Here is a 14,707-nt window from a genome sequence, read left to right on the forward strand (position 1 = left end):
TATTAACATACAAATTTTAAATGCTGTGATTTGAGTTAGGGCTTCAAATAATGCGGAGATGCCGCGTTGTTTAACACACATATGCAATACATATTTAGAAAAACCAAACGTATACAGCGCACCCCTATTAGAAATTTTTGTACCCGTATAATGTGCCATTTACAAGCGCTATTCATCGCACCCAAAATGTCTTTAAACAGTTAGTTTTTTTCCCAATTAGTTTTGCAAGTCATGCTTTCCTTTCACATTAAAATGACCAACAATTCAAGTTCAGAACAGAAATAATGTTAGAATTATCTTGCACTTACAGAACCATTTAGGCTCTTCTGGAGTGATGGGTTAATTAACGTAGTCGTTGCATAGGGCTCTGGAATCGAGGGGAGGTCCTTTTTGTAGAAAGTTGTCATGCTCTGCGCATCTACTTCTGCATAGTCAGGCGCATTGATCCCACAGTTTAGAGGTGCATAGACACTGGAAATATAGAAAACAAAAGACAGTATTAGCAGCTTGTACCAAAACTTTTTATTGGCGACGATGATGAAATAACATAACTTGTTGCTGAGCTAGTTGGTTCATGACTGGCGCCCGTATATGTCCCGTTTGTGTCTCACTTTCTCTTCGTCTGCTCTGCGCCATAGCCTTTGTTTTAAATTATGAAGTAACACACTACGAGCTTTGAAATCCTTATTTTGACTGTCCAAACATTTTGGCATCAGTACAGTTAATCATGCTGCGCATTACGTTGACTTTTATTTATTTCTGTTAGTCAAAAGGGTGTTAAAAATCTAATCATTTCTGGTCGATAATAATTTCGCCAAGTCCGTATTGTCAGGTTGTTTGATTTACACTACAAATATCGCTTTACCTCTTTGGCCACTTACTGCGCGCTAAAACCTCAGCTGAAAGGCACTTTTTCATATCATTCCATATGAGCAGTAATCACAGTTGTAGCGAATTAAATCAGCAGATTTGTGTTAAGCAGCGTAAAGTATTGAGTTCCACTATCAGGTAACAGGTCGCTGTCACAAGTAAGCATTAAGCATATTAGTGATAGGCTTGGATGCAACTCACCTAGAATAGTTAAGATCATTTGACGCACAGCTCATTTTGTTAAGAAGCTTGGTTTCACAAAAAGAGTCCTTGGATTGGTCAGAGGATCTCCAGGCACTATGGTTAATCCACAAGGCTTCATGAGGGCTGAGGCCAGGACGGCCATTGAGGGAGTTGAAGCAGTTGCTGGGGGTCGGGGTAGGGAGCAAGGGAACCAATACTTTATTATTTCCAGCCAGGTTCGGCATCACGTTTCTTCCGAAGCGTGCTGCGGCCATGCCATGTGTAAATCTACATGCACACAAAGCGGTGGCGTGAATTACGCAATTTATTAAGAAGCAGAACTGCTCACCTGATGTCTTCTTGCTTATGTACAGGAACTAGAAGGAGAATGAAGGACAGATGTTAATCGATAATTTAAAACGAGATAACGTGTGAACGTAAAACAAGCTGATGGAACAGTTTTATTCGTGATATGAACGCGAGGAGGTGTTAATTCGCAGTAATATATTTATTTCGTTGTTCCGAATTTGTAGTAACTTGGATGGCTAGATTTTTCAGGGGATTAGCTGCACAGGTCCGGTGCGCTTACCACTGCTCTATTTCAATGCTGTCCGAGCTAACGCGCTAAGAGTTACCGAAAGTTACTCGAAAAATGCTGTATGGTATGAGGAAAACGTAAAAGAAACTAACAGCGTAGGACGTAGTGTCACAGTTAGATGCGGTGTTGACAAAAAAAAGAAAATTAAAATGAGTTGTTCGGAAGCCCTCGCATGCTTACCTGTTGTGAGCGATTTTGCATGTTGCAGCCTTCGTTTCCGTATCAAAAGAAGGACGAAGACAGTGACAGCCACTAGCAGCAAGAATCCGAAAAGTGCGATAAACCATGATTGTGTCACGATGTTTTGAAAAGGTGTAGAGAGTGCTGTTGATGCAGATGGGCTTTCTGAAAAGTAAACAGATGATTGGCAATGGTAAGGGTTATTGCAGATACCCATATTATATGCTTTATTTATCTATTGATATGGCTCTTTCATGCGACTAGCATTCTTAGCGAACTTCGCGCGCCGCAGGTAATATCTTTAACGGCAACTTGGTTCATTGGCTATGTGACCGAATAGACAACTTGGGTCATTGGGTGTTTTCAATTGGGCATGTTAAACTACACAAGTGATCATTCTTGGTCAATCCTACGGAATAGTTATGTGCCGGTGGGCAGGTGCCCGAATAGACAAGCAGACGTAGAGAGAAGAAGTGAACAAGTCTACAACAGAAAATTGAGGTCGGGTAAGTCAGCTACAGATAAGCGAAGAAAGCGGCATCAAAGGTAGCCGAGCGTGGAGCAAGAAGTGAACAGAATGAAACAAGAGGCTACATTTAGCCAGCAGCGCTGAAGAAGATGGCGGTAACAGAAAATTCAAGAAGACGGCTACACAGACGTGGAGAAACGGTGATACGGTCCACTGTCGCTTGCGTTTACCCGAATACCGGGCACGCTAAACTATATTGTGGTAGTAATCCTTCAGCGTGAAGTCACAGCCGCAAACGCGTAGATGCTGGTGCCGATCGGATACCGACAGCCCGAAGCACTGCAGCCAGTCCGCTCGGGTGTTGCCTTGCAGTGGGACACGATGTCGCAGCTTCACATGTCGCAGGTTGCTAGATTTGCAGCTCACAACGTAACGACACTCTTTAAAAAAGTTTGCACCCTTTGGGGCTTATCTTGTCCCGCAACGATAATCGTCATCTGCCTTGCTTGCGTTTCCTTTCTTGAAAACTCCGCGTTCGCTACTTTCGAGAATTCTACGCCACGCTGATAACGCGCATGTCGTTCGTGACTTGGAAGTATCGGGCTCGAAGCGTTAAAGAAAATAAATGAGGGCAAGACACCTGACGATCATTGTATTGAGACAAAATACGACCCAAAGGGTGTAAACTTTTTTTACAAGTGAAGGCTGATCCATGGTGCTTGCGACAAGAAAGCTAGAGACCAGCGCTGAGCGCGCAGCTCGTGTCAACACGCAGAACGTTGTAACACAAGCAGACGATACTTGCTGTGTGCCGGAAGTGCTTGAGTGTAATCATAAATTCTCGTTGGGTATTCTCTTTCTGTTGCTTATTTTTTATAGAAAGAAATTAACGAACATTAGAACTTTTATAAACAACATTTGGTCCCCGTAAATTTGAAAAAATGATCGATAACTAGACCTGGGTCGCCAATCGGATAGCTCGCCCAACTGACGTCAGTTCGGCTGAACGCGTCAATTGGGATGAGGCGGCTGAAAATCCGGGGGAGAGGCGGCGCCGCTGCGATCGGTAGCGATGCACATTTTTAAACCTCATACTAAGTTATACGCTTCACGCAGAGTGCTTAAGTGTGTCATTTAATGATTAGAAGGTCCTACCCTAACAACTGAGTGCGCTCGTAGAAAATTATCAAAATCATTTTAGGGTCCCTTTGGAAGCAACAAACCTCACGAATACGGTGCAGTGGTTGCCTTGAAAAACAATTAATACTTTCCCACATGTTTAGACGGAAGCTCCCGAGCTAAGGCTGCTTCTTGAGAAAGGCAGATTAACGATAAACCATGTTTTCGCGATTGTCATAGCAACCTAGACCTCGATGATATATTAAGTCAAATCCTTGTTAACATATAAACTCCAGGGAACCGATAATTTTTGCCCGGAATTGTGACCTATGGCTGCTTCGGAGGCAACAAAGTTAATGCATTGCAGCATTCAAATAAAATGGAAGAGCGCGATCTTTCTCGCTTTATAAATCATAGGAGGAACGTTTCTGCGTGTGAAAATCGTAATATTATTCGGAATATTTTCGTCCGTTCAAGACTAGTCAACGCCATTTAAAGAAGTACCGACAGGAGAAGCTCTCTTAGATTGCTAAGAACATTCTAGTGCTCAAATAAAGCATGAATCCTCAATTCCTCAAGAGTTGCAGAAAAAGAAATCACGTACGTTTTAATGCAAGCAGGTCGAGACGCGGACAATGTGCAGTGCAGCTTCGCACGTGAACCGGAAAACGGGTTACATCACGAAAATTGCGGGCAGTCGTAACGTACTGTGACAAAGCAGTCGCGCATGCGCCTGTCAGCATGCACAGTGAATTGGTTAAGGATAGACAGTAGCTGTGCCTCCAAAAGCAGCTCTTATACTACCAAATCAGGCCTGCCATTATTGTTCATTCTGCGCTTATCCGCATTCGACACGGGTTAAGCCTGGTACTCTGTTCTCGCTTCTCTTTTGGAGCGAAAAGGGTCCATCTCACTTTCTTTATCCCTTCTTATCCGGCCGAGCGCTGAGTGCATGGAGTCCGCTTTCGGCGGCACAGCCACGATGTGGGCGTGCAGGTCATCGTTGTGTGGTAGCACATCCCCGCAGCCTTTCATTTGCGTGATGTTAAACAGCCCCTCCCTTAATGGACCACCAAATAAAAACACTAAATTAGTCTGAACTGATAAAATGCTTTTCTTTTTCCTCTAAGCTCCGCTTTCAATAATTTCAGAGTAACAGTTTCATTATTATTAAGCGAATCTAGGTCTAACTTATATTGCTTTGTTATCTTTGCGTTCGCGTGGAAAAACCACCGCTGGTTCGCCACTATGACATCCTGGATTTCAAGGTATAGATATTTTTATAACAACATTGTGTTGTACTAAAAGTTCCCAAATTTGTAACGTTCGGTCTTTGGGTCCTTTGGAATACATTTCAGTCCATATTGAAAGATAAAAGTTAACTAGGGGCATGCAAGCACCGTCAAAATCCTTAACGTCATGTTGGGCTAGTGCGGGAATGTCAAACTGAAGTCTACATCCCTGACGTTGTTGCGTCTTTTCCGGCTTACCGCGCCTTCTTGCCCTCTGACCTCGGTCTACGAGACTTTAAATTTGGAAGGAAACTCGCCCGTTTATTTCTTTATAAAAAAATACATCTCGAATCCTCAAATAAAATATGATCTCCTTGACTTGAAGAACGAAGAGCTCTCTTTACAACCAATTTACGTCTCATCGCGAATGAACCGCAACTTCAATGTTCAGGTGCCCCAAATTGCCCAACAAATCATTTCTAGCATTCATTCCTGCGGAAGACAGTCGCAGGATAGAACCACCTGCATATCTCGATTGCCAGCAATCCTGATCATTCACCGTTTCAAACGGCCCTATTCGACATTGTAATAACGCATGCGTAAAGCACCCCTGCCTGTAAGGCGAATAGGCACTGAGAGTATAGTTCACATAAACAAACTCTCATACCTTTTTATTCGTGTTTCATTAGCGTCATTTATTATTACAGACGAACTTATTTTGCTAATAATATTTCTCTAACATCGAACACCACATTTACTGCATTTAGAAGTGACCGCTTAGAATTTGATGCACTTCATTATTCTCCGCGCACTCCAAAAAATTGTACCAAAATACAACAGCTCACCCATTTTGAACAGGACGGCGCTGCTGGCTGGTCCACCACCTACAGTAGTCATGGCTACGACACGTGCTTCGTAAGAAGCTCCTGTTTTCAGGTTGTTTAACGTAAGGCTGTTAGTCGTAGAGTTCGTGCTCTGATTCAGGTGAATATTAGAAGAATTTCCGTCCACGTACACCTGCATAAAAATTATTATTTCACTCTTCTGAAATTTAACACGGCCATTGTGTAGTTTCGCTTGACTGTTCTCAACTACAAGCGTTTAGAATTGTCATTTCAAAATGAATTCGAACAAATTCAGTGTGTAGCTCTTCTTTAGAAAAGTTACCCTCATAATTAACGCGGTTATTACGTAGCTCTTTTTCTGTATGCAGATTTTAAGCAGATGCTCCTTGGGGGTCACCTGAACCCAATTTCATTACCCGTCACAAGATTGTTTGATCCGTACAACTTGTGATCATGAACAAGAGTGGTCGAGTACTGAATTTCCCTGAAACCAATGTTCCCCAAATGGGCCAAGACCTCTTGTTGGCTACAGCTACATTTATTGTTCAACCACTGTTAATCACTTCAAGCCCTCATCTTCATGTCAACTTGTGTTTTTCTTGAACTTAAAATCATGCGTAGTATAATTCAAACAATGCACTCGAACTTTATAGATGTGTTACGTATTCCTAGTAAATGATGGGACTGAAACATGAATCAAGGTCAAGGTCACACCAGAACACGTCGTTGCTTACATTATATCCCCTGAGCCTTCCATTGCGGTGTTGCGGTGGCGGAGGAGACCAGAAAATGGTCGCCGTTGTGCCATTCAGAACTTGCACTTCCACACTTTCGGGTGGCGCTGTTGGCACTGCGGAAAGAGTTTGTATCACGTCGGCACTCCTCCATGTATCTTTTGCTCTTTACTTGCACAGACGTATTAAGGATTTTTGTTTACTATATGCCTGCCATTTCTCATAGATATCATAATGAACGAAGTGAATATGAAAACACGGCACGTTATTTTCGCTGCATAGCATATTACGCGGCACCGTACTAACGAAGGTAGGGAAACAGCATAATAACTTGGAAAACATTTCTTAATAAACCTGTAGAAAAGACAATTACGCAATTTTTCGTTGGCCTATAAATTTGTAGTATTACATATATTCTCTCCCGCTGAGTCCACTATCAAACCAAACGTCCACCTGGTGAAAATTTGGGAACGTTTCTGTCCTGCATCGCGATGGCTAAAACCTTAACTAAAGGAGAGTCGTCTTACCACGGACTCAAGTGACAAGCCCCCACCAGCCAGCTATGTAAAATTTGACATCTTTTCTGGACACGACTAACATTCAGAGAGCCAGTGTTACTCTGCTGTCAGTTCTTTTCGAAATTTTATTGGTCTCAGTTGAACGTTTTAGAGTAACAGCTTCATTACTTCGCCGCCCGGTCTTCGACGCCACCCTATTCCATGCCAGCTCCAGCGTTCCCTCTTTCCCTCTCTCTTCTCGAGGCGCCATGACGTAAGCGCTACATACCTGTATCTCAATTACACTAACCCTTCACCAGTTACTCGCCCGCAGTGGTTCACCTACGGTGGGCTGTTTGCCTTGAGAAGTCGGCAAAGCGTTCAAACCAAACAACGGGTTTGTAACGCAGAAAAAGAAATCAATGCAATTAGCGCAATAAACTTAAACCTCACCAGGACAGCTGTATTCTTAAGATGCGTGGTTAATAAATTTGCGCATGGAAAAGCAAACGTTATTTGAACTGGTGATCGACACTTTGCACTTACCATCTTCCAGGGTCTGAACATTCCTCGAATTGCTCGGCGGCCCTTCGACACTTCTGTAGAACGGCACAAGAAAGAATTCGTACTTCGTGAACTTCTTCAGGTCATTGAGTACATATGATAGCGCTCCACCGTTCAGCACAGTCACCATGTTGTACTTCTGCGAGCCACCACTCATGTCTCGAAACCTAATATAAAATCCCTCCACGTAGTCCCTCATGCCCTGGATCTGCGTGACACAAACAAATACAGTGATTGGTTAAGGCGAACAGAAATCGAGAGTCGATACAAGTGATAAACAATTCACTTTTAATATATGCTTTGAATTGCACTCTTAGGCATTAAACCAGAACAAAGCAAAGTCTGCTAGCAATCAATTCTTCCACTTTAGATAACATCGTTTTTAAAAGAATACCAGTCTTTCCCTGCATGCACCAGCGGCTATTGGTAGGCGTGAGATGCCATAATTTACGCAATAGAAAGGCTAGTACACACTGAGCGTCCCTACTTCTTGAGGTAGTCTACCCATTGACAAATTTCACAGGACAAACGACAGAGAGGATTCACTGAAGGACGGAAATACCTTCCAATTCAGCTTGACGGCTGTTGAACTGACGGCCCGGATGTCTTGCAGGGACACAACGCACGAGCTGAGCTTTGCGCGCGCTTCGTCAAGGTTGAACTCGGGGAGGAAATGTGGCGTCATTCCTGCGGAAATTTTAGAAATAATTATTGCTGCTAACGCTTTTATGCTAACCCACTAAAAAGTACACATAAGAAAGTTAGAGAAAGTAAAAAACAAAATATTTTTTTCCTAAACATCTAGGGATAAGATATGGTGCCTTCCTCTTGCTTCTAGGATCTGGAAGCAGAGAGGATGGGGCAAGAGAATGGGGTGCAAAGGGCGAGGCTGTTATTTTAGAGCTACTGCTCCAAGCCGTCGCTTAACACGAATTCGACAACGGTCCGAAGGATTATCTTGGAACCGTCAAGTGATCTTACCGGGTGGTCCTATTCCACATAGAGCCGTACTTGGCCCTTTCGCCAAAAGACACTACATGTATCATCTATTGCACATAGGTTTTATGGAGTGGTAGTGGTGGAAGCGTCGACAAGGCGTGTTCCTCACGCGGCTTCTGGTTTCCGCATTCTCCTAACAAGTACTCTGCACACGCTGGTGTGCAGGCGTCGCGAACAGTGACAACCTCGTATTTCATTACGTAGCAGTCGTGCATAAATCCTTGGATCCAGTACCACATGGCCAGGGTGATGTTTTTCAACTCACAAAATAGCAAGCTTAGTTCGTCTGTATGTGAAAGTTATCATATTAGCCGTTTTCACAATTTGGCTTCTGCAAAAATGTTCGCAAGTCGCCTCAGAGACGTATTCACAGTATTTATCATAAATTACTTCATTATAAAGTGACTTTCCAGTTACGATGATGCAGATGTCGTACGCTTAATGTGAGCCTTAACTAACGATGCAGAAGAGGCGAATTGTCTCCGGCTGTTCAATTCGCGTCTGCTACAGCCGCATTCAGATGGGGGCAGTACACAAAAACGCTCGTGCAAAGTAAATTTGGTGCATGTTAAAGAACCTCAGGTGGTCAGAATTAATCCGGAGTCCTTCCGTAAGCTGTCCCTTATTGCCCACAGCAGTTTAGAGACTTTAAACCACACAATTATTGGATATCTTGCAGATGTTTAATGTGTTAATCCGCGCATCTTTTGATCAAAAACAATATGAACTACATTTCAAACTCACACCGTGCAAATATTATTTTTTAGGAAGTGCCAGGAAGCGTTATTATGTCCGATGAAGTGTTATGATTTAGCAAGTTCGGAATACCTAATATATATGTGCATATCTTGCACGCATATAAACTGGCATACGGACTAATTACTGAGTTAATAGCTCAAGACTTGTCTAAGAAAATAGAAAATGGCGATCAGAGCTAACACATCGGTACCTCCCACAAGACTGCTGCTTAGTACGCGTCGCACAAAATGCTTTGTTTGGACTCTTGGACTATTCTTGTAGCAGTTTGCCGCCTGTAAGTGAGAGAAAATGAAGTAGGACACTGTAAAACTCATGCATTTCTAAAGCTTCAAGTGCTTCAAAGAAGACGAAATGCTATTTAAAAAAACATTTTTACAAGTTATATCGCTATGCCAGCAATGCCGTTATGCTGGGCATAGTTGCTGCGTATTGAACTGCAATGTGCGAATAATCATCTCATGATTTCGATGACGTGTACATATTTATTGTTGTGGAAAATCACACTCACCTAGAGTTCGTATAGGTTCAGAGACAGGGCTAGGAACTCCTAGCCCGTGTGAATTTTCTGCTCGGACGATGAACACATAGCGTGAGTCGGGCCGCAAAGCTTGGATGGTGTATTTTTCAGCGAGCACTCGGTGGGCTGCTAGCACCCATCCACTTTGCAGGTCGCTGCTGTAGTACTCAACTGTAAATAAGCAAAATAAGAGTTTAGCATAGGCTAGGTTATACTAAACATGCTCAAATTGTCTTTTTCTTTATTTTATCATGTAAGATCACCACAATAAACAATTTCCTGTTCCAAATAGTTGCCGTGACCCTTCGCGAGCTTGGCCACTGGAGAACTTAGCTATTTCATTTTCTTGGTGTTGAGTGATTGTTGATTGATTCCGTATTAACCAGTGGCTATAATGTTTGTACAGTGCGTGACTCCGACTTACTTGTGTATCCCTTGAGTGAGGACGCACCAACTTTCTCGCTGCGTCTCCAAGCAAGCGTTATCGAAGTTTCGGTGGTGTTTACCGGCACTGGCTGTGACGGAGGTCCCGGGAACGTGGAGGGATCAGGGGAGCGATGAAAATTCACGTTTGGGTTATGCGGAGACTCAATACTGAGGGATCCAGTCCAAGATGTCTCGCCGCTTTCGCTTGAGGCTTTGCATGTGTACGCTCCACTGTCCAGCATTTGGAGATCTTAAGAGAAAAAAAAAAAACGACGGCAGAAGTAAGAACTTTAGTTATAGCAGCTGTTACAACTTTGTAAATTCTGCTAATATAATTGTGAATATCGATTTGCTTTCAATATAGCGTTCTGAACCACTTTTATTTACTTTCTTATTGATCTTTATTTTTTTGACGAGCTCGTTTTAAATAACGTCTCCCATGACCTGAAAACATGCAGAAAAGGTTATGTCCGCGATCTCTCTCCTGATAACCATACCACACGTAATGCTCATGTGTTAGCATGTGCTTATAAAGAGATGATCAGTGCGATATTATGTTCATTCCCGATGTAACCATGCGCGTCTCAGTGCCGGACAATAACATACCATGTTTTTCCTTGGAACATTGCCTACTCCGTTCCGGTTCCCCACGCAGCAGATACCGCCGCCTGAGTTCTAACGAACTTTCACACTGGCCTAATGGCTTTGCGCATGCTATACCGGTTTTCTCCGAGGAGCCGCGCAATCACCTTGAATCTGAAGAGTGCCAGACTCGGAAAGCGTATATCGGGGGCGATCCTCGACCCTCAGCGGAGCAGCGTTGTAGAGCCACTGCACCACGGGCTTGGGCGTGCCAGCCGCCTCGCAGGGCAGCTGGGCGGCCGTGTGCAGCGGCAGAGTCTGATTGGCCGGTCCAAGGCGTATGATGGGAGGAGGCAGGTCGGCCAGCGCGGTGACCTCCAGGTGACCCTTGGCCATGCTGGAGCCCACCACGGAGAGCGCCGAGCAGACGTAGTAGCCGCGGTCCTCTTTTCGCACGCCGGAGATGGTCAACGTGCCCTCGTTGCTAACGGAGAAGCGGCCGTGCGACTTGCCCGGAAACATCAGCACCTGTGGGGGAAAAATAAGTAGAAAGAAATAACAAGGGGGGATCATGACTTGTGAATTGCCCTGAATGACAATAATGCGAAGGCGAAAGCTACTGCGACATTAGTACGCCATTTACAAGAAAGGGCACTATTGAGCAAACAGCAAGTACAAGAACAGCCCCGCTACGTTGCTCAAATATTTTGAAGCCAGTATGCCTCAGCCAATCTGGAGACAACGGTCATCTTTCACCAACTCATTACGTGGAACATGTTTCTTTCAGCCATGGAAGCTCACGGATTCATTGACGAACATTCGCTCGAGTACTTGTGTAACAGTCAGAAAGTGAGTGAGTGAGAAAACTTATTTCGAATGAGAACGATTCGCGTCCGGCGAGTTAGTGGACTGGGGCACCCGCCGATGTTACAGCCAAGAGTTCTTGCCTCTCGGCGGCTTCCTTGGCCCGCTGGACTGCGCAGAGTTGGTCTTCTAGGTTTGAGCTGTGCAGCGCGGCCTGCCATCGAGCGCGGAGGCTGTCGATGGAGGCTTCGCTCGCATTGTCCTCTATTAGTTCCTGGCATTCCCATAGCATGTGTTCTAGCGTGGCTCTGGTGCCACACACTTTGCATCTGTCTGTTGTGTATATGTCTAGAACGTATCTGGCAAACTTTTAAAAAGCATTTTTTTTTTCATGTTACTTTCTACAAATCATCGTCGGAGTGCTTTTAATGCGCAAAGCACAACGAAGTGATCACTTGGGAAGCTCTTATTCCAAAGGGCACTTCATTGTGAATCCCATGGTGTTCCAGAATGATTTAGCATGAGATAAGATTAGCACAATACTCGTTCCACAAGTTTATTTATTTATTTATTTATTTATTTATTTATTTATTTATTTATTTATTTATTCCTCAAATGCCCCTGGAGAGGGTTTCACATGAGGGGTGGGCTGCTTCAAAGGAAAATGCGTTCGATGGCAGTCCTGAACGCAGTCGCACTGGAGTGGTCCGCTGCTTCTTCAGGCAGATCATTCCACTCTCTCGCTGTACGTAAAAAAAATGAATGAAGATAGGATGATGTGCGCGCATGCGGGGGGTACACTGAATTTGAATGATTGGTCCGGGATGAATTGCGGTGAGCTGGCGATATGACGCTGTTACCAATCGGGGCATGATAAAACTTGCGATATAGAATGAGCCTGGACACTTGAGTGAGTGAAAGTGAAATGCGCGAAGAGCTAACGGGCCCACCTGGTTGCCTTCTCGGGTCCAGAACACGGACGGTGGGGGGTTGCCTGTCGCAAGACAGTCAAACTTGGCGACACCGTTGAGCCCCACTTTCTGGTTCTGGGGCGTGAGGCGGAATGTGGGACGCGCTGGAATGATTAAGGCAAAAAAAAAAATGTGTGAGAAGCCTTACGAAGCAATAGCATTATTGTATATGCATCCACTGAGCAAGTATTTAAAGAGTGTTCAGCTAAGTTGTGCCTCAACTTGGGAGTCATTATTAGGTGAAATTGTTTTTCACTGACAATGTAAACCACTGCTAGCAAACTTTGCATGGCCATAATATTAGCCGCACTAACGTGTTAGAAGGCCACTTGAATCACGACAGCAATTGTGGGTGAAATCAACTATTTACGCGCAGCAGAAGGCAAAAGCGAAGCTGAACACTAGAGGTAGTTTACTTGCGTGCTAGATTGCCTGCTACCAACAATGTACGAAGTTCCAATTCATTGCAGGCGTGCATAAGTACTTGATTAGATAGAGACTTACGTTTCAGGTGTTGAACAGCAGTGGCTGGTGACGATAGGATTCGGCTCAATGTGGGGAAAATTAATCTAAAGTGAAGTTATGCCACCGTTTGCAGCGAAAAATAATGAAGCACTGGGGTAGCAGCCTAATAGTTTTTGGGCAAATTAATATAATAATTACCCCATTTCCTTTTTCTTGCACAGAAAACAAAGAAACCGTGGGCAAGACTGCCTCTGTCTCTATGTGATCATTTTCGTTGTATTTATTTGTCTCTCTCTCTATGTGATCATTTTCATTGTAATTATTTAAAGCTCAACAGCAACGAAACTTCACTTTTGCCGTACTTGTCATAAATGATGATTATATAACACTCAAGCAGTCTTGATAAAGTCGGCCGCCTGGCATAGCTTTCTTGTTAGAACCATTTAAACAGAACCTAACCAGACAACGCGTGCACCTGGTGTTCGCCGATGTGACGTAAGTCCCAGCGCGCCACCTCCGAAATGTTTCTGCCAGCTGAGGGCGCGGCCTTACCTCGAAGTTCGTGCCAAGGAGTCGAGCGTTTTGGGTCACGTGTCTTTTCCCGCAAGTGGCAACGACGGCATTTCTTTATTTTTTTCAGTTTCAATATCAAAAACGGCTATATTTGGGCGAGCTCTTAGTGAAGCTCCCGCTCATATTTCAAAGGACAAATTTTGCATGGTGGCTTGTCTACATCGACAGTATCAATCGTAAGCTGGGAATTTTACGAGCTCCAAAACTTCGTTGCAGTTAGTCTTTAAATGACCTTCGCGAAACACATCGCGAGCGATATGAATTTCAAAACGTCAGTAACTACACATACGCGTGCTGTGTTTTATTGTGCCCTATGCTGCACTGTGCAGAACAGTGCGAACAGGAACACAGCCAAGAGCCCGTTCACTCGTTTGTGATACAATCATCGGCAACCCAGGCGATTCAGTGTATTTCATTACCACGAACCTGTTCAATGCACTACAGGGGGACAACCACCTCCGAGTGTTCTCCAATTACCCTGTCTCGGTGAATGCTAATAGATTATAAATGTAAACTGCAATGACGTTTACCAGGTTCCTGGTGACCCTAAGCGTGACGGGTGGTTACGTTGTACGTTATATACTTCGCATTTCACGGTACTCAATGTTGAAGATATTGTTAAGGCCGAACTTGCGCGTGGTGTCAAGACTAAATTTACGGCTGGAACATAAACTTAAGTGGCCGCATATAACGCACTGCTTACGACTAGCTCTATTCGCAATCAGGCAGCAATGGATACTGCTGAGATTATACAAAGGAGTCACTACTTACAGTGCACGGTTAATGTCGCCGAAGCAGAGACCGAGCCAACAATGTTTTCTGCTTCACAAATGTATGTTCCCTCGTCTGCGAGAGCAACATTCTTAATGTGCAGACTCTTGTCCTCTTGAACGTAGGCCCTGAAATACAAACGACAGGTGTTACAATGCACTCTTTCTTTAAAAAAAAAAACACTTCGCAACAGGTTTGTTTCGTTCTCATTCTTTTAAAGAAACAAAGAAATGACACACATTTGCAACAAATATTCGACAGGCGACAGTTTAACACCGCTACAGCGTAAGAAGAAACACGCTTAAAAAAGCTCGCAGTAGGAGAATTCAACTTAGCAGTAATTATATATTTATAATGAAAAAACCTATGCGTATTTCACATATTCCTGAGCAAACGAAAATACCTAAAACGTCAATTAAGAAGACATGTTCCGTGGTGTTTTCAATTTACTGCATTAAAAAATAAGTGATATTGGACTGTTAATGCCATCATGCTCATTTTGTCTTCCTTTCATATCTCCCAATGCTGGCGCACTTTGGCTATCCCTGG

General features: G+C 43.8%; 1 protein-coding gene across 2 annotated transcripts in view; it reads right to left on the reverse strand.

Moving 5' to 3' along the window:
- The window catches only part of LOC126531977 (roundabout homolog 1-like), a 165,028-nt gene that overhangs the window by 13,469 nt on the left and 136,852 nt on the right, over nt 1–14,707 (reverse strand). For both annotated transcript variants that reach the window (XM_055070795.2, XM_050179686.3), the window contains exons 5-17: nt 14,159–14,286; nt 12,329–12,453; nt 10,742–11,102; nt 9,991–10,242; nt 9,558–9,737; nt 7,854–7,978; nt 7,274–7,499; nt 6,231–6,346; nt 5,497–5,668; nt 1,832–1,996; nt 1,403–1,430; nt 1,072–1,236; nt 309–471 (exon numbers count right to left, since the gene is read on the reverse strand). In XM_055070795.2, the coding sequence (XP_054926770.1) occupies nt 309–471; nt 1,072–1,236; nt 1,403–1,430; nt 1,832–1,996; nt 5,497–5,668; nt 6,231–6,346; nt 7,274–7,499; nt 7,854–7,978; nt 9,558–9,737; nt 9,991–10,242; nt 10,742–11,102; nt 12,329–12,453; nt 14,159–14,286 (2,206 nt within the window). The remainder of the gene's footprint in view (nt 1–308; nt 472–1,071; nt 1,237–1,402; nt 1,431–1,831; nt 1,997–5,496; nt 5,669–6,230; nt 6,347–7,273; nt 7,500–7,853; nt 7,979–9,557; nt 9,738–9,990; nt 10,243–10,741; nt 11,103–12,328; nt 12,454–14,158; nt 14,287–14,707) is intronic.

This window comes from Dermacentor andersoni, chromosome 5 (genome assembly GCF_023375885.2).
Source record: "Dermacentor andersoni chromosome 5, qqDerAnde1_hic_scaffold, whole genome shotgun sequence".
NCBI classification, from domain to species: domain Eukaryota; kingdom Metazoa; phylum Arthropoda; class Arachnida; order Ixodida; family Ixodidae; genus Dermacentor; species Dermacentor andersoni.